Source organism: Sparus aurata, chromosome 9, assembly GCF_900880675.1.
Source record: "Sparus aurata chromosome 9, fSpaAur1.1, whole genome shotgun sequence".
Taxonomy (NCBI): Eukaryota; Metazoa; Chordata; class Actinopteri; order Spariformes; family Sparidae; genus Sparus; species Sparus aurata.
In genome coordinates, this window is record NC_044195.1 from 15,348,997 (window position 1) to 15,368,820 (window position 19,824).

At 41.5% G+C, this 19,824-nt stretch overlaps 3 protein-coding genes and 1 long non-coding RNA gene across 9 annotated transcripts; 1 reads left to right on the top strand and 3 right to left on the bottom strand.

Moving 5' to 3' along the window:
- Positions 1 to 431: 431 nt before the first annotated feature.
- ing1 (inhibitor of growth family, member 1) lies at positions 432 to 5,226 on the bottom strand. The gene is made up of 4 exons (XM_030429573.1): positions 4,833 to 5,226; positions 3,497 to 3,676; positions 2,142 to 2,290; positions 432 to 1,399 (listed from the first exon to the last, which is right to left on the bottom strand). The coding sequence occupies exons 2-4, from the start codon at positions 3,633 to 3,635 to the stop codon at positions 764 to 766; spliced, it is 924 nt and encodes a 307-aa protein (XP_030285433.1). The 5' UTR covers positions 3,636 to 3,676; positions 4,833 to 5,226; the 3' UTR covers positions 432 to 763.
- A 199-nt stretch (positions 5,227 to 5,425) lies between these two features.
- Positions 5,426 to 12,015, bottom strand: naxd (NAD(P)HX dehydratase). 6 transcript variants are annotated; one of them, XM_030429566.1, is made up of 11 exons: positions 10,500 to 11,421; positions 9,437 to 9,886; positions 9,042 to 9,192; positions 8,890 to 8,935; positions 8,705 to 8,793; positions 7,520 to 7,628; positions 6,933 to 6,983; positions 6,680 to 6,784; positions 6,479 to 6,599; positions 6,230 to 6,353; positions 5,426 to 5,802 (listed from the first exon to the last, which is right to left on the bottom strand). In XM_030429566.1, the coding sequence occupies exons 1-11, from the start codon at positions 11,014 to 11,016 to the stop codon at positions 5,652 to 5,654; spliced, it is 1,914 nt and encodes a 637-aa protein (XP_030285426.1). In that variant the 5' UTR covers positions 11,017 to 11,421; the 3' UTR covers positions 5,426 to 5,651. The 6 variants fall into 6 exon arrangements, with proteins under 6 accessions (XP_030285426.1, XP_030285428.1, XP_030285429.1 ...); XM_030429568.1 differs by lacking the exons at positions 9,437 to 9,886; positions 10,500 to 11,421 and adding an exon at positions 11,634 to 12,015; XM_030429569.1 differs by lacking the exons at positions 9,437 to 9,886; positions 10,500 to 11,421 and adding an exon at positions 11,808 to 12,013.
- Positions 12,016 to 13,850: 1,835 nt separating this feature from the next.
- Positions 13,851 to 19,805, top strand: rab20 (RAB20, member RAS oncogene family). The gene is made up of 2 exons (XM_030429575.1): positions 13,851 to 14,298; positions 18,142 to 19,805. The coding sequence occupies exons 1-2, from the start codon at positions 14,109 to 14,111 to the stop codon at positions 18,741 to 18,743; spliced, it is 792 nt and encodes a 263-aa protein (XP_030285435.1). The 5' UTR covers positions 13,851 to 14,108; the 3' UTR covers positions 18,744 to 19,805.
- On the bottom strand, positions 13,896 to 14,635 carry LOC115588790 (uncharacterized). The gene is made up of 2 exons (XR_003985417.1): positions 14,566 to 14,635; positions 13,896 to 14,463 (listed from the first exon to the last, which is right to left on the bottom strand). It is a non-coding gene; the product is annotated as an uncharacterized LOC115588790 (long non-coding RNA).
- Positions 19,806 to 19,824: the final 19 nt, after the last annotated feature.

Here is a 19,824-nt window from a genome sequence, read left to right on the forward strand (position 1 = left end):
CTGCTAAATGCTCCACTATGTTCACCAGCAAGAGTGTTTGTGTTGCTTTGCCATTTGGTGAAGTAGGTACTGAACAGTGGTAGTAGAGTTCATACCTCTGCCAAGGCCCAATAGTCCCCCTGCAATTCAGTCAAGACTAATCCAATGTCAAACTTGAAAGTTCTGTATCGCTCAACATTTTCAATTGTACATTATTCCCCGAGAGATTAACATAAATGTTGAAATGTTTATCTTGCAAGGTTAAAGAAAGTAAGAAGACCGAGACCCATTCCCAATCCAAGTTTTGTGGAAATCAGTACAGTAGTTTTTGTGTAATCCTCACAAACTAACCAACCTATAGAGTAAACTACAGTGTCTTTTTGATTATTGTCACCACCTATATCAGCTGATGGGGATTTTCACTCCCTAATGATGTCATAAACTTACAATTCTTCTTTGTTTAGAAACATTTTATTTGTCAATTGAGCAAATGTAATGGACTGAGTGATGTTGCATGCATGATAAAAACAAAGGAGATGTAAGTGCAGGACAGCTGGTTACATGCAGGTTGTACTGTACAAAGTCCATCCTTTACAAATGATCCCAAACAGGGGGAGATGTGTTGTTTATCTGCTATGCAGCAGTTACAAAAATAACTATTTACAAACCTTCTATTATCAATTCCTTACATTTTTGAACAGTGTTGACAAATGGAAACAAAGACATGACATAAAATGTAGATTTTTTTTCACAATACAGTGTTCATTAAGCTGCACAGAGCGAGCTACCTGTTGTATGCCCTCTCCTTCTTGGCCCTCTCTAAGGCCTTGTCCATGGTCTTCTCATTTTCACCCCGACACTTGGGGCAGTACCACTTGCCTTTGGGCTTATGATGGAGCCCGACACAGGAGAAATGAAACCATTCGATGGGGCATTCATCGTTATCGCAGCCAATCATCTCGCCGTAGGACACCTGCTCACACAGGCAGTATGTTGGCTCATCTGGATCAATGGGCAGGTCAGGAGGTGACACTTCTCTGTCAGATTTCCCCTTTGACCTTTTCTTCTTCTTTGAAGATGTTTTGGCTCTCTTTTCCCGTGAAGCCCCCACACCCACTTCCTCAGCGTGGTCCAGACCCCCGTAACTTTCCCGATTCTCTCCATTTTTCTGGCGTCTTGAGCGTTTCCCTCCAGACTTGTCTCCACCACCTGATCCTGGGGTGACCTCGTCGCGCTTCTTGTCATGGTGGCTGGTTTTGCCTGGGGTGATGGTGGCTGATGAGGACGATGACATCGTGGATGCTGCAGTGGTTGTCATGGATGTTGTTGTGGGGATGTGGCTCTCTGGAACTTCTTGCGAGGAGAGGAGGAGTTCAGAATGCCAATCTATTTGTCGCGTTCGATTCTCAACCAACTCCACCTACAAAGGAAAACAAATATTTAGTTTAGTTAGAACATTTAAAGAGTTAAGTTGGCCTTACTTGGATAGATAAAATGTTTTTTTAAGCTTGTTTAATGTGAAAAGAAGTATATTATCTTGAAGCAATTTAATCTTCATTTGCTTAATTTAACAGACTTAATAACTGGCAGGCGGCATGCTTCTTGCCCATCAAATTGTGTTTCACTTTTTCCTGATAAGCAGACGTGCAGCAACATAACTACCCACATCTTTACCCTCTTCAAGTACTGCTCTACGAGTTAAAAACAGACACAGATACTCTTATTAAAATTATAAACCAGAGTATTCAGTGTGCATCCAATCCTTTTTATAAGAGATGTATCTTCTTTCAACGCTGAATAACCACAAATGTCAAAGGAAAAGGTTAAATATGGTTTTGCGTTTCCAGTAACCCTCTAGTGAGTAACTATAATAAGAAGATTCAGTGTGTTGTACTGTTGGTGCTCTGCAAATGTTCAAAGATGTTTTTCCTGGCACAGAATTCAATGAAATTCAAATGTGTGCAAAATGGAAAATCTAATACACTGCAACACAAAAAAGCCTTTTAGCAAGCTTATAAGACCTTTTTTTCTTTTAATTTACTTTGAGTTGATTTTTTTAGCTGAAATGTTCTAGGAAAGCTCTTCTCTATACTCACACATTTGCAAACACTCTCACACCTGGAAGTTTACTGAGGAGCAGCTGCAGGGTGTTCTTTACGTACCATTTGACCGGCAATCTGGATCTTCTCATCTCCGAGCTCTTGACTTCGAATCAGCGCCCTCTGAATGGATAACTGAAGCTTTCTCCTCTGAACGGAGTCAGATTCCCGGCGATACCGCTCGTAGGCATCATCAAGCTCCTTCAGAACATCTGCCAAAGAAGAATCAAAGAATTATTTCAAGCCAAGGAACGCTGAAATTCAACATATTCTTTAAAGTCAACACAAATAAAAATGGTCACTTGTCATTGTTGATCATTTTTCTTGCTGTACATCATGAGCTGTGAAATATGTTTACTGAATGGATATTTGAAATGCACAAGGGAGGTGTTCATTCAGTATAATTTGTTTACAAAGATTTGCCATGATTATACAGAAGGTGAGACTGACTACTGAGGGAGAATGTAATGAAACTGTCAGGTAGCTTAAGAGCTGGTGGGTGCAGGCATGTAGTGTGTAATTGTACATCAGAGCTACACATCTATAATGTACTTGTAGGGTTCAGTTTGTACACTCAGTACACACCTAATAATTTACGTGCATTAGTAGGGAAAAGAAAAAGAAGGAAAAAATGCAGAGGCAACAGGGCTCTTGTTGTCTGGAAGCTATTGTTGACCAAACATGTAGCTATAATTTTAAGTTTACCCTCCATATTTGCTGAATTCTATGTTTACTTGTAATGCACACTCACACACAAGGAAAAGATTATACTGACCCGACGCTCACCATGCACTCTCTCTAAAAATGGTATGTGTAAATGTACTAAATAAGTCAACCTGATTACATAACACTATCAAGGACACAGCCCAAGTAATAATAGCAACATTTACAGTATTTGACATTATCAACATCTATAAAGTCATATATAGCATGTATATTACAGTATGTTTTTTTGAAACCTCATAAGTATTTAGTTTTGATTAAAGGGACACTACGTAGCTTTAGAATAAATTCAAACTTAGAATTTTAATGTTTGCAATATCAATGAGGTAATAATACAAACACAGAAATATTCATTCTTATCATTACTGAATAAACAAGCTGTTCTCAGAGGAAAATAAGGTTCCCCGAACACTGTTTGATACCAAACGTAATCAAAGTAAATCAGTTTGAAACTGTGTTGTCCTTCAGTTGTTTGTTCTGTTTATCTAGTCATGAAAACAAAGAGTTTGTTTATACAGTTTGTCTGGGCATAAAAATATCAGAAATCAACATATCAGTAATTGAAAATGTTCTCTTGTGCATAAATGTTCTGCTGCAAAACTACATTGTGCACCTTTAATGTCTACATTATTTTTTTTTAAGATTTGTATCTAGTGCATCCACGTAAGCACTGTGTAGCTGTGTTATTTTTTTACCTTGATACTTTGCATCAATTTCCTTCATTAGGGACACACTCCTCTGCAAATCAAAAGGCAGTGACTCCACCAAGTCCAAATACTCCTCCACATAATTCACAACAACATGACTTGGGTCTCCATTGGCCGGGTTCAACATGGTGGATCCGTGTTTACCCCAGGACACGCTGACACCTGCACCTGTTAACAACAAATCATCAGTTATCAGTGAATTGTGGCTGCCAAGGGGTGAGTTACTTCTCTTGCAGCTTTTAATGCTCAAATTTGCAAGCTTCAATAATTCCCACAGTAGATCATGGTCATATCTGCCACTGACTCTGCAGTGTAAATGATGTGTAACCAGTCTGGAAACACAGACTATGATGGTTAAACTGTGAAAGGGGGAGGGGGCAACTGATCTGAAGTCAGCCATCCTGAAAATTGCTACGTGTACTATACATCTGCCAACAGAGTAGCAGCTAGCCAGTCAGGGATGGAAGAAAAATACATACGCTTAAGAATATAAATAAATACATGGAAGGTGACTTCTGTCAGATAGAAAACATAGTTAAATTTGTAATTGAGTCCCCCTCTGGTATCATACAATGTCGGAGAAGACAATAAAGCTAAGATTAGCATCAATGTTAGCTGGCCAGGACTCCTGTGAACTAACGATAATAGTGGGAAAACGTTTCTGAGAACATGGATGCGCAATAAACCGACATTTGAACGTAATATCGGTAGAAAAAAAAAAAACAGGCACTGCTGAGTTTGACTTTGACTTCCAGAGTCATGGTCATGATAACGAAGGCTAGCTTACACTAACAAAAGTACAGCTAACGCACCCTGCTGGGGAGTTTACGTTTACGTCAAGTAACCGTAACCAACTTTACCTTAAGTTTGAGGCTGGTTAACAGTTAACTCTTAGAAATACTCACAAAACATGATCTTACCAGTGATGTGAACAAGTCTTGGCTTGAATCGTTAGCTGAAGGTTTAAACAAACGATATCCTGATGTGACAACACAAAGATCAACGAAACCAACCCTGTGAGACGCGTTTATCATCCACATCGTGGATACCTTCTAACAAGCTAATGTTACACAGTCACATCACGTTAAATGGGCGTTAGGTACGAGTCAGTGCAAAGACTAACTTATAGGCAGCCAAATTGACAATTTACGCTATTTTCTATCATGTTTGCTTCACTGTTACCGTTAGCCGAATTAGCTGAGGCTAGCTTTTCAGGCACAACGTTTCCAAACGAGGCGCGACATTTATCCCCGCAACAACAAACACTCAGCAAAACTTCACTCCGACAGTCTCTTTGGTCGTTCGGCTGCTTGCAGGAACTTACCGTAGTTTTGTCTGCTGTAGACGTCTAACACTCCGTAATGCTCTTGCTCTCGTTGCTAACGCTAGGTCGTGTGTGCTGAAGCAGCCTCGGCGCTACTGCTAGCTCTCCAGCAGCTAATGTTAGCTGTTAGCTAAACTGCCTGAACAAATATTTTTAGCGGTGCGCATGCACTGCTCTACAAACCCGCTACAACCACATACAGGTTGAATACAAATATTCGAACTGCCTACACTTCTCCTCGGCTTTCAGCATTAACGTCGCGTTATTCTGTTTAAGTAACATTACAGCTTATATGACCACTCCGCGATACTCCACCAACACCACTGTTTCCATTGATTGGGCACGTATCGTTTGACCGACCACAGAAACCAGACTGTTTCCACGGTCCAGGTCAATGCTGCCACCCTGCGGCCACACAGGCACGTTGTCATGATGTAGTCTGCTTTTAGGCAACATGTTCATAGGTCACGAATACATTAATTCTAGTATTGATTTCTCACCATCTCAGTGTCTTTGGTAGGCAGAGCAACAAAGCATGTTTTCATCATGTCTGGTGAATGCGTTCATGGCACTAGTGACAGATGAGGGACGTGTTAGTTGGTTCAGGTTCATTTAATACACCTCAAACAACAATAAGCGCACCAGGTTTTCAGTGCTGTCTGCGAAAGGATAGTCCACACCTGTGTAATCTTTATTTAAATCAGCCTGATGAGAACATTTACCACCCATAGGATATATATTAACAGTGTTTAAGAATGCACATTAGAGTTTGTATGTATAGCCGTTGAAACAACCATTTTTATTTCAGTTGGCGTTTTTTCAGCTTTCAAAAAGCTTCTTGAAGGCTGTCCCAATCTCCTGGATCATGTCCGTTGTGGTGGTGGACCGGCCATGTCGCTGGAACGCTTGACTGTTGCACTGTCTTGTAAGAGAGCATGCCCCGAACGCAGCAACCATTGAGGGATTCACACTGGAGGGGGAACAAATTATGTATTAGGAAACAGAAACCTGTGACATTACCATGTGACAATAATTTAGGGCTGATATTTTCCTTTCCAACGAATCTGTCGGCTATTCTCTTTTATGTTTAAAATGCATAAGAATGGTTAATAACCCCACCACACTTTAACAGAGCCCAAAGTGTAATCTTTAAATATACAGCCAAAAACCCAGGATTATTCAGTTTACTATCATATTAGACAAAGAACAGCAGCAAATCCCGACCTTACAGGCTGAAACTATGATATATTTGGCACTTGTGCTCAAAACTGACAAAGAATTTGATTAACTACTCAGCTATTTGACTTATTGTTTCAACAATATATCAGCAGAAAATATTAAATACTCACTAAGAGGACACTAGCGTGGTCCTTTAAATGTGTTCAACAGGTCCTCACCTTCTTAACGTTCCAGCTGCAGAGGCAGCATGGGCCCAGTGTGCCAGAACTCCCAAAGATCCAGACAGAAGATCACCCTGTCCACCACATCTTCTCCCGCTGCCCTCAACACTGCATGAGATCACTGAACACAACAAGTCACAACTTGAGATCAGAGCTCCTTCATATCTGGGTAGTGACAAATGCAAAAAGGTTAAGTGGACTGGAGAAGTTAGTCTCATAAATATTGCTTTTGGCCTTGATACTAACCCTTACTGCCATCTGTAATGAGATCCTGTTCTCCTTTTAGCACCAGAGTGAGGTTGCCCATGGCTACACTGAGCTGCATGACGTTGCGTTGGTGATCGCTGCTGTCCATGGGCTCATGGTGCTGTGACAAGACGAATACATTAACACACTGAATTACATGTTATACGGTGGTGACCACCTCTACTGTGTCGAGACACCCACCAGTGACTCATACAGCCGGGTAAACTCCATGAAGTTGGGTGTGAGGATGCCCTTCTGGTACCCTTGAATGACAGCAGGCTGCTGAGTAACTAGCCATAATCCATCCTGACAAAAACAAAGAAACAAGCGGCACATAGCACAGACACACAGCACAGACACACAGACACAGACACACACACACACGAAAGTCAGTGATTGTGTCGAGCTTTGCAAATAAAATCCCATCTGTTCAACAGCTGTTGATGAGACTTACTGCATCAATAACTATGGGGATATCTCTTGCTTTGGACTTCTCTATCACCTCCTGAAAAAGAGAGAAAAGGTTTTATCTAGAGACAATGTAACATTAAACGTCATGTGATGTTAGCACACTGTATCTTTCTCTTTAGGCTGTGCTAAACAAAATCTTTATGTGCATTTACACATTTCTTCATCAGTCCAATCAACTTTGGCCAACAATTCTAGATGCACAGTGAAAGTACTGTTTGACCCAAATTACATTTTATTTCAGGTGTCGTTAATCTCAAGGGACCGTTGGATAAAAGTACTGCCTAGGCACCAGTGTACAAGTGCTTCATTCAGAGAAAACATTAATTAACAATATGTAGTCTTGTCAAGTCTAAAAGCCATGTTTTCTGGGAAATAAATTGACATTTGCACAGTCATCAGTCACAGGGAGCCACACACATGAAAGCCTGTGTTGTGCAGTTTAAATTGCTCATTGTGTTCTATCCAACAGCTGTTGAAAACATGACCTCTGCTCAGTTTTGTGGTTGTGCACGAGCAGCTGCCCTCAGAGACTTTTTTGAGTGTATGGTAGAGTGAATGTATTCCACGTGCCTTCGCTGTTTTCAGTAACAAATCTTCTCTCCCGAGACCTGGTCCAACCACGAGGCCGTGTAGTCTTGGGAGCCATTTTTCTATCTCTTCCACTGCATTAGGACTGTCCCTTCACACAACAAACAGAGACACACATGTGATAAACGTGTTCAAATACTCAAAGTCCCACTCTGGTTATAGTCTTTTTAAAAAAGTACCAGCAGTTGAAAGGATGTGCATGTGTATCTGTAGCTCATATCAACTGTATGTCCCATCTGCCCTATTTGCACTCATTTAGGTGAGTTCCCAGGGCCCAGGTAGTGAGCACACTGGCTCACTGGCACGTTTTACTAAGACAGATCAATGACTACATTCTTACATACTGAATCTTTAAATAGTCCTGAATTAGCCAATATGCGCTTATGAAACATATCCCTTGCCAGATGTGAAGATGATGACCTAAAGTCAACTTAAAATCAAGGAAGATGGTGACTTTTGTCAGCTTCAAGTGCATAAGGACATTGAGCGGGGAGTGCACAAACATATTGATCTTTCACTGAAGGCACTTTGTTGATTCTGCCCTCAAACAGAGAGAGCATGATGAAATTCAAAGTGGACGATTCCAAACTACCACCAGCCTAATGTAATATCTTTGCTTGCTTACTTAAAGAAAACAAAGTATGCTTATAAGCTTTTCAAGAAGCCATAAACACATTCTCAACTTATCGTGACATTTTGGAGAGAAAGCACCATGATGATCAACTATGATGAACTACAGATGGCAATCTCTGAATAGAATTATTGCAGTTGTGAATGCTGGCTGTTAAAAAGCTAATGCTAGACTGCATTGCTGACATTATGAATCATAAATAAAAACAATCATATATTGGAGAATATTTCAAGTTTGTAGAAAAGCTGACACTAAACTCAATTCCTGCCCACCGGCATTCACACCCAAATATAGGCTTATAATGCCTAATAACTGTTGTTATAAGATCATAATGCATTATAGTTTACAACTCAAAAGTATACTACACTACCACTACATTTTATTTTGGACTAAAGTTGACATACATTGTATTTACAATTTGTAAGGACATATTTCTCTATAAATGATCAGATTATTGCCAGAATAACCCATGAACGAATAGTGTCCTGCCAAAATGACAGTCAGATAATAATTGGTGTAAATGTTTCTGTACTCACAGAACTGGATGAACTATGAGCTCGGGGCTGTATGATTTGATTACAGTTGCAGCATCTTTGGTGCAGAACACATGAGACAGGTCGGCCCCCTGAAGATGAGAAAAAGGCACAGTCACTGCACCAGAACTGGACTATAATAGTTTATCATATCTGTCGGAACAGGCACGATGAGAATTTCTGCTTACCACTTTTAGTGCTGAGATTGCTGCAAAGTATGGAGCTCCAGTGTAGCTTTAGAGTGTGGACATGAAAGAATCAGTGCAAATGTTCTAATGAACTGGACACGCTTATCTGGTGAATGATGTTTAAGGTGAGGGCGAGTTTTTGTGTGACATACTCTTGGCATCCTCCGATGATCCCGATGCGTCCGTCTTGTCCCTTGTGCTTTTTGGACGTCAGTGGAGGGACGATGTTCTTAACCAGCGAGAGGGTGTCATCATCCATGCCTCTGTGTGACGTAGAGCCCAAACTGTAGTAGCGTTCAAATACTGAGGAGATAAACAAAGTGATGAAGAAGCAGTGTCTTCTCTATGTTTTTTACCTTCCACAGACACAAGATGACAAATGGCTGCCTACAAATACACGACTAAAACACAAGAACTAAAGAAAACCAGTGTAAACGAGCGACACTGGAGTAAGTGGGCCTTCACATTACAGCTGATGCGGCTTTAATTCAGTTTTCTCTTCACACATTCCACTTCAAGGCTGCACACATGACACCGAAACAAATACCTAACGCCTGAGGATCTGGGTTCAACGGTTGACTTTGTTGGGTGAAACAGTCTGTTTGGGGTGAAGGGCGTCTGAGGTGACCTGACTGGCCGCGTCCACATGATAGGGAGGCACTGGAGAACACGGGAGCGCGGGCGGGGGGAGCCGTTTTGGAGGGAGTGGCCGCAGAGCCGGGTCTGGAGGAGGAGATGCTGGAGAACATCTGGCCGAGCATCTGAAGCATGTGCAGCTCCCTGGCGTGTTCGGCCTCTCTGCGGCGGTCTTCGGCCTGCAAGCGCTGCTCCTCCATCCGGTAGAAACCATCCTCGGCCTGGGCGCTCTGCTCCAGGAACTGCTCCATGAGCTTCTCCATGGGGAAGTTTGCACGCCGCTTCCTTGCTCGTTTAGGTGTTCTGGCTGGAAGATTACTGGCTGACTGGCTGCAGCTGTTTTGCGGCCTTGTCGAAGTGCCTGAAGTGGGGAGGGGCGAGACATTATGTGATGCATCTGTGAGCATTAACAATCAAATAATCTTGGTATTAAAAAGGTGCCCTATGTAGCTTTGGGGAAGATGAGAAATATATTCAGTGATTTATTTGTTTAATGCCAAATCAAAATAAACAAACTCTTGGTTTTCATGACTGAACAAACTGAATAAACAAACTGACCTTGAAGGACAACACAATTTCATGCTGTTTCACTAATTTGTGGACCCTGCCACCTTTCTAGCTTACTAGCAAACCGTGTTCTGGGGCAGCTTGTGTATTCAGTTATGGATAAAATAAAACTATTTCTGTTTGTATTATCACCTCATTAATATTGTAAATATTAAAATTCTGAGTTGGAATTTCTTTTTCTACACTACATAGTGCCCATTTAATATCAATTTGTTTATTCAGTCATAAAAACAATGTTTTACTTTTTTGTTGAGGCTTATCATTACTATTTTTAAATGAATCAGTGAAGATGTTTCTCGTCTGATTAAAATATCTTAACCAAAACTACACAGTGCACCTTCAAAATAAAAACACATCAATCTAACACAGGAGAGAGAGAAAATCCACCACGAGAAGGGGGCACTTACTGTTGTTGTTGCCCACTGTCACTTTAACAGGAATAGGGATGGGAATAGTTGGGTATTCCAACTTGACTTCAGTCTCTGCAGGATACGGACACTCCCCTGTGCTCTCTGAGTAAACATCCTGGGCATCCTCTCCATCCTCCTCCAGGCCATCCACGGCCTCCTCTGCTCCCGCCCCGCTCTCTATGAACTCCTGAGGGTCAAGAGCGGGCCGGTTGCTCAGGATCCTCTCCATGGTGTCGTAGAACTTACAGATCTTATGATACTGCCCGTTGTTCCGCAGATTGCCCTCCTTTGCCAACAAGTACTGTCTCTTGAGGCTTTTAATCCGCACCCTGCATTGTTCCGGGGTCCTTTCAAACCCCATCGCCCCCAGCCTCCGGGAGACGTCGCGGTACACGAAGCTGTTTCGGAAGTTTCCATCCAGCGCCGCCTGGATGTCCTGCTCGCCCCAGATGTTCAACAAGGTCCGCGTCTCCACGTCCGACCACAGGAAGCCCCGCGTTGTGTTCGCTTGCATAGCGGATGGGAGCCGGCTGGCTTCACAGAGTCACCTCCACCAGCAGGAGTTGAATGGAGATGTTGACACTGCGGATTATGATGGACGTCTGCTCTGGATGTTTGCTCCTAGCTGCGTTAAAGCCGCGGGGCGCCGCCAGCTCAGACAGCGTCAACAACGGTTTGTTTTTACCATAAAGGCAGCTTAGAGGGACTTGTGGGGGTATGAATTATAGTTTTACACATGGGAATCATTATAATACCTTGTATAAATCAACTCTTTGTGTGCTAGCTAAAGCCTAGCTGTCTATGTTTATCCCTTTACGTCGTTAGCAAGATGCGTAACGCGACACTTTAAAGTAAACTGACTGGGGATCTGTGTCCCGAGTGATTCTCGCGGCCCGAGCCCAGACTGGGGAAATGTCAAACTGACCTCTGATCAGTCCTCCGAGGGTAACTTCACCTTTCTCCGCCCGCTCCTCCACCCCTGCTAGGTGTCTGCCGGGTCCTAGAGACCCCAGTTACACCTCCAACTGTCAACTCCTCGACCGACGTGGAAAAAGGCTCGAAAAGCTTCACGGAACACACAGCTAACATGGCGCAGCAGTTTAATAAAATGTCACAATTCCTCCATTTTACCTTTCCCATTCAAACAGAAGAATGTGACGACAAGCGTCAGCAGGACTGTAGTGAGGCAATAAGCGAACATCTGAATCTGTTGCGGCCTCTTTTCATGTTTTCTTTGCTCTAACTGACGCCAATGAAGCTGTCCCCTCACTCGAAGCCCCCCGTGTGGTTCACAGTCCCCCTTACCTACACTGGAACTGCGTCTCAGCGCTGACAACTGTGTACAAACGACCCTGGTCATGAGGCGCCCTGAACCAGGACAGTAAGGAAGAAACGGCGTGTGGTGCCTTCAGAGGATACTCGGATAGTCCAGGTTGAATCTGTCAACAATCAATGGGCAGCCATCACTGCTGAGCAGCTTAAGCGGAAGTACTTCTTCTAATGGCCGCCAGGTGCTGCTATGTTCAGACCACGACGTCCACCCTACACATCACATGGAACTAACACCAACACACAAGATGTCAATTATATTTAAAATGTAAGGACACGGGTAGTTCATTTGATATCAACGTATTGCATTGTATCTCTTTCATTTCTTTCTGGAACTTGTCATCAAGAAGATTATTCTTACCTCAGTTTTCTGTTTATAACACTCATCCTAGAGAGCAAGTGCCCCTTCATCATGTTTAACATGGTGACAAATGCTTATTTGAACTCCTGCACACCCTTGGGAACATGTAGCCTACAATGGCAGGTCTGTAGGCTACATTTACCCAAACAACTAAAATCTTAAAATTTTCTGGTCGCTAACAACATTTCCCTTGTCAGAAATAATAACAAACGTTACTATTATACCAGATGTGTTCAGTTGTTTTGCTTTAGTTATTTCCAAGTTTCACCACCAAAAGTCACACTTCCAAAAAAGTAACAGTTTCAAGTACAATAACACAGACAAACATACTTTACAATAACAAACTACAATAGTATTTAATGCTTAAATAAAATAAATGGTAATTGAAGTGTCTGATAAAATCATAGGATTTATTGCAGATGCATTTGCTTTGAAGACAGGGATAAAGTACTGGTAATACAGTCTGTGACCATGCGAGTGTTATAATGTCTTGGTGACCCGATGGTGACAAATATTTCCCCAATTACGGCTGTACATGAACGCAACACAAATTGATAAAACTGTAATTGTTTTAAAGGTCAACTAAAAATTAAATAAATAAAAACGCTGCTTAAGATAAGATAAGAGGCTCTTTGTGGAAAAACCTATTTGGCTGTCCATTAAGTTCATTCCCACAGTCTAGAGAAGACACTTTGACAGGAGTCTCCTTTCAAAGTGTCTTCTCTAGACTGTGGAAATTAACGTGTATTTCTTTGTTTTTTAATATTTTATTTTCGATAGAAGAATCTGTCATCTCAGGCTTGAGTGTAAAAACTACCACCCGCCCATCCGGGCGATTCAATGTGACAAATCCGGCAACAGAAGAAAAGGATATTTTTCGCCCTGACTGCAGCCTTGTAGGTGTAAAGGAGCCTTACTCAGATGTGGCTGTGTACAAATCCTCAAATCCTACTCCAATAAAATAAGCAGACCCAAATATGAACCGACTAAAAGCTTTGTGTTGAGGATTTTCTATTAGTAATCAGTGCGTTTACATATGTTCTTGTTCTCAATGCTTTGATTCGTGGTCTGTTCTGTGGTAGAATAGGCTATGACATGTTGTCCCTCACTGTTTACATACATATGCATTTTGGGAAGACTCTTCCCCTGATCTTGAAACATTTTTCTACCCTCACTGGATCTCATAAACAAACCAACAAACATTTTGGCTCTGGTAACAGGCCTATATTGCAAAGAAAGTTTTCATAATAGATTCCTTTCATACAATTTTGGTGCAAGATTACATTGCTGAAACTTTAAAAAAAGAATTGAATGAAAAAACTTTGTGGAGTAAACTAAGTTGAAAGAAAATGTATTTGGTTGATTTCCAAACTTATATCTTAGATGAACAACAAAAAGACAAAAAACAAAACTGTACAACGATGCCACCATCTCATTATGTCATTGATAGTTTTTTATTCTATTTATTTTCTTTAAAAAAACATTTTCACCTATTTTTTGCTTTGATTTTCTCTTCTCGTTCTCCCCTTTTTTTTAATCATAAAAAAAACAACAAAAAAACAAAACATAAACAAACATGGTGGACTGTTCGGGTGCGGGCCACAGTCTGCGAGTAGATGAACCTGACAGGCAAAACTCAGGGCAACAAAGCGCCCCGTGCAGTCTGAGCTCGTCACCTACTTCCTGTTTCACCTCCTCACTACTTTCTGAAGTTCAGTCGCAGGAAGCAGATTGTAAACGAGCCAACGCTGAACCGTTAGACCGTCACAAATTAACTTTCTTCCATAAAATGACGCTCGTCAGGGGAGTTCACCAGTCTGACGTAGAGTCCACGAGTTAGACAGTGTTTCTTCTCAACTTTAGAAGGAAAAAAAAAAAAAAAGAAGCTCCCCTGTTGCGGGACCCGAACAGACAACATGCCCGAGATGTCGAAGATGAAGAAGCCCGACGTGAAGGTGGTCCTGCTGGGAGACATGAACGTGGGGAAGACGTCGCTGCTCCACAGGTACACGGAGAGGAAGTTCAAAGACACCATCAGCACCGTCGGAGGGGCGTTTTACCTCAAACAGTGGGGACCTTACAACATCTCGATATGGGACACAGCTGGTAATGCCTCCTTCATGTGATTTCTTCTTCCCTGCGGGTTGTTAACTGTGTTTACCTGATAACGCGTGATCCCACCACCTGAGGCAATCACAGGCATGTGACTCGAGTGTGTGTGAGGGCTGCAGACCTGCCTCTGTTAGTAGAGATCTGTTATTCTCACGTAGCCTATAAAAACAACAGATCAAGTTCTCAGTCTCAGCGCTGAAACGACTAACAATAACATGACCTGTGAAAGACTTCTCAGGTCAAAACAGAACAAAAACCAACCTGGTGATCCAGCACACTCAGGCAAAAATAACTGTCAGAGCAATTTCAAAATTAGTCTGTAAATCTATTCAGTCACACACACCTTTTAAAAAGAATACCATGTTCCTTTTATATGTTCTGATCTCCTAAATAAACATTCATTCTACTGGCCAGAGTCTTTAATCATTAACATGAATTTAGAAGCTGTTCGCTACAAGTAAGCCTACAATCTATTGACCTTTGACCTTAAAAGGTGTCTTAAAGGGGGTTGAACAGATAAACATGATGCTAAGAATAAATGCAACGGATAATACAACAAAAATAAAACAATTAACTACTCAATATCCATATAGATTTGATCTTGAATATCTGAGAAAATGATGATCTGTTATTGTATCATAAAAGGTTTGTGTCACTGTTGTGATTGCTGTCTAAATGCAGTTTTTTTTTTTTTTTTTAGTGTAACAAAAAAAAAACCGTGATCCACCACGTAAAACTCACTGCATGCTCCTACTTGTGCCATATTGCTCAATATCGGACTGATGTGACCTAATCCAAGCCACCGTCATCCGCGTACATCTGCAGTAAAGCTCACTCACAGAACACTTTTGGCCTATTTTCGAAATCTGTGAACACCCGCCTGTGATAGAGGCTTGAGAAATAACAACCACTGCTGAAGGTGTGACAGGAGAGGGACAGTTAAAAGTTCATTGAACTACTTGCCTCATGATGGAAAGCCTGTAAACTATACTGCAAGTGGACAGCACCTTTTATGTGACCCTTGCTTATCTTCTTTTTCCTCTGGGAAATGAGCACAATTGGTTTAGGCTAACTAATTTGATTATCGGCCAAATGCTCCAGCACAGCATAAAACTGTTATTTAGTAGAGTAACACGAAGAGCAGTGTTTATGTTATGTACCTGGTGACACCTTTGTTTGTTTGTAAATAAAGTATGTAGGACACTTTATCAGGGCTCCAGACTAAGTATATACAATAGTTGGGGGGGGCTACCTGCGGCTGACAGTGGCTAAGCTAGCTAGTAACCTTAGATCACATTGGAGGTATGGATCATAATAGCCGACTCTGCCCAGAGCAACCGAGAAGTGCTGGTTTTGTTTTTATGATTGGATTTTTATCTCTTGAGGTTCAAAGTGGCTGTGAATTGGCTGGTTGGCATGCTTTTGTACATTTTTGAACGTATTAATCAATTCTTACATATTGCACCTTTAGTTTATAAACACATTGTGTACATGATTGTGAACAGGAAGAAACGTACAAATACACATTTTTCTTCATTTAAATCACAGCACGTGCATAAGCAGTGGTGGTAACCTCAATGATAATAATAATTTTTAAAAATGAACCGCCAAATTTGAGGCGCACCACTGCGACAGATGAAAATGATTAATCGCACTTGACAGATTTTTGGCTGCATAGGCGAAAAAAATAGTTGCACCCTGGAGCGCTGCAAATTTAATTTAACGTACACATTTTATCAGATAGTATGAAAGTGTCCATGCAGTACTCTTAATCTCTGTGAACGAGAGCGCCTTTCCCTAATTAACCTGCACTCAGGATAAATTCTCTTCTAAACTAATTTTACCCTGACAGGGATAACTTGCAGTGAGTCTGCTGGTGAATAAGCTTATGAATGCGCTACATTCTGGTATTGTGTAAACATGAATTACAGTAAACCCTCTTTAGCAAATAACACTCACAATGAAAGCAGAGTCGGTGAGCCACAGAGATAAGGAAAGGCTGACCACGTCACCAGTAAGCCATTTCCTGTGTGCGTTCCCTAACTCCATGACCTCTGACAGGAGGCTGTTGCCTTTATTTAGTCATTGTGGTGGAGAAATGCAGGATCAGCGCTGAGTCATTTTCGAGACAGTCGTCGCAGACCAATGAGCATTATAGACCATAACATTTATGGTCTGGGTTGTTTACAAATCTGTCTGATGTTTGGCTCAGCTTGTTGAAAATCGGCTGTCTGCTGCTTATTTTCCCAGAGATTATTTCCTTTTCAGTTACGTTCAAAGGCCCACAGAGGAGGTCAAGCCGTCTACAGTGTTCCTCTTAATAGTCACATGACGGGGCCGTGACAGGAAGACCTGACTCCCCATGCTTTAACCTGACTTTTCCAAAAATGCATGCAAAAGTACTTTCCAGAAGCACATGAGGACGGAACAAAGGTTTTAAATCCAGTAGTATGTGCAAATGAACAATCTCAGTGTATTCTGGAGTTCATCTAATGAATGTAAGTCAATAGCATTGAAATAATTTAATTTTATACTGTATGGTGTTTTTAACATAAATTCTCCAAAATGACCCATACAGTCAAATCAACACCTCTCTAAAACAATTTCAACAAAAACTGAACATTACAACTAGGGATAGACTAAATATTGGCCTGGCCTATCAGCATTTTTTAAATTGGTGATTTGATTTTTATGTTGGATTGCCAATAGAATAAACTAATTTGAAAATGTAATTCTTTGGCTCTGATGCAATATCTTCTCACACAGTGTCTGCCCACAACACTATCTGATTGGTAACACATTCCAATTAATGGCCTATAAACAAGTATAAAGTAGCAAAAAAGGAAAATGCTCAATTAAAGTACCTCAAAATTGTGTTAAAGAGCACTTCCTGAGTAAATTGTTGTTTGTAGTAAAATTCTTTTCATTTTTCTTACAAACAAATATCGCTCCCAAATATCATTTTTCAATGGCCTTGATTTCTTATAAACGTTATCAGTGTCGGTTCTGAAAAGGCCCAATCAGTCAACCCGTAATTACAACCTAGATGAAAGTAGGATTTACTGCAGGGCTTTTGTATTACACTGTTTTTCAAGCAAAAATTCAGAACAAAAAAAAAATTCTAGCTTCAGCTCCTCAAATGAGAGCAGTCTCCATTTTCCTGTCATATATTATGGCACAGTATCAGGACTGCAACTTACAATAATGTTTATTTATTTAAATTGTTATTAATTATTCAGATTGCTTCCTTTGTCCGACCAGCAGTCCAAAACCCAAAGACTCCTTTCACTTAATCATAAATGACAAAGAAGAACAGCAAATCCTTACATTTAAGAAGCTGCAACCAGTAAATGTTTGAAATTTCTGCTTTAATATGGACTCTGCTGATTAATCGATCATCACAATAACTGGTAATTAATTTTTCTTCAATCAACCAAGTAATTAATTGACTAATTGATGCTCAGTAGTTTTCTACCTGAACAGTTAGTTCAAGATGAAAACAGTCAGTTGTTTTGCATTGTACATTGTCCATAGCATTGGGTTTTGTGATATAAAAGAGAAATTTGAAGGGGCCTAAAGACCTCCAGAAAAAACATTGGTGATTTGAGCACATAATCATAGGTGTACTTTATGAACTAGCAGCTGCGTATTATCCTGGTGATGCCCCCAGTAATCAGACACAATGTGCCCTTTCAGGAATCCTGCATATTTCAACAACAAAGGTTGTTTTTGTTCTCTTACTTCTTCTCTCTGCGCTGTGTGTCTGTCTGCAGTCTGCTCCCACAGTATGGCTGTTTTTAACTCTGTATGTAGGCTGACCTGTCTCTCTCTCCACAGGCCGTGAACAGTTCCACGGGCTGGGCTCCATGTACTGTCGGGGTGCAGCCGCGGTCATCCTCACATACGATGTCACCAACTGGCAGAGCCTGGCTGAGCTGGAGGAGCGCTTCCTGTCCCTGACTGATACTGCTAACCACGACTGCATTTACGCTGTCGTGGGCAACAAGGCCGATCTCACAGACCCTAAAGCCCAGCTGTCCCGAGACTCTGATGTGGCACCTGAAGACCGAACGGAGTGTGAGGAGGACAGGACTGAGCCAGAGGTGCTGTCTGCCTGCCCCACACCCCCAGCCTCCCCCGCGTCCCTCTCTGGGGTGATGCTGCACAAACAGGTTGCCCCCGAGGATGCAGCGGCCTTTTATGGGAGAATCTTGCGCTACAAGGGCCTGGATGAGAAGAGCAGCCTGCCCGCAGAGAAGATGTGCTTTGAGACGAGTGCCAAGACAGGCTACAACGTAGACGCGCTATTTGAGGCATTGTTTGACCTGGTGCTGCCTTCCATCCTGAGAAAGAGGAACGAGAACCAGGAGTCTCCTACGGTGGACCTGGAGGAGTGCAGGGGGACCAGCAGCAAGCGGAGCAGAACCTCCTGCTGCTAGGTGAAGGAAGGTGGGGAGGCTGCCAGTTAGAGACTTGTCTTAACTAAGGACAATCTACAGATTGGTCTGCGCACCAAATACATACTGTGATGGTACTACTTATTTGCCTTGAATGAGACCCAGTGGCATTAATGACCTCCTTGTAACACACACACTGAACACAAACACACATTCTGAGTCATTTCAAGTATTTCTTTGCGTGGAAGGGAAATAATGCACCTTCCACCCTAACGACTAAAACTGCACTTGTATCCCAAAGATGTGTCTGTGGGCAAATATTACACATAAGAAGTCAATCACTGCTGTTTCTTGATGTTTTGGAAAGAGAATGTCACAAATTTAACAGCACCAACTATTAGCTGGGTGGCACTTTGCACTGTGTTTATAATTGTTTTTAAAGGAGACAGATAATGCTCATTTTCAGGTTCCTAATCATATTTTGGGTTACTACTAGAAAAGGTTTACATGCTTTAATGCTCAAAAAACATATACATTTTCTCATACTCTCCAGTGCTGCAGCACTGTATTCACCCTCTGTCTGAAATGCTCTGTTGCTGCTCCTTTAAACGTCCATGAATACCCTGTCTGCTCTGATTAGTCACCTCACACAAGCCTGAGCCAACCTCTGGAAAGAGAACAGTTTTGAAAAATCAGTTCTTATGTGCCAAACTAGCTGCTAGGCAGAAATTATGCAAACATGTGTAGTGCAATGTCACAAAGTCACGGAACTAAGGCAGGACCACTGATGAGGCATTTCCAGAGCATTGTTTTTTTTTGTGGGAGAGAAAAGGAGCTTCTGTTGGTGTAGACTTTGACCTTTTTACATTTCAAGATCTTTCACATGCACAAGAACATATATAACACACTGAAGGAAAGGAAATAACGAAAAAAGCATAATAGGTGTCTTTTAAAGTTTTCATAAATCACACTTCTTTGTTTTCATTTATGCTTTGTTACTAACGTTGTTTATATTTTGTGTGGAACAATCCAATGAGTGTAAATAGTAAATACCCCTGATGAATTTTTAAGTATGCTGTCATAATAAAGATTTTTATTTTGCCATCTGTCTGCTCTGTCAGTT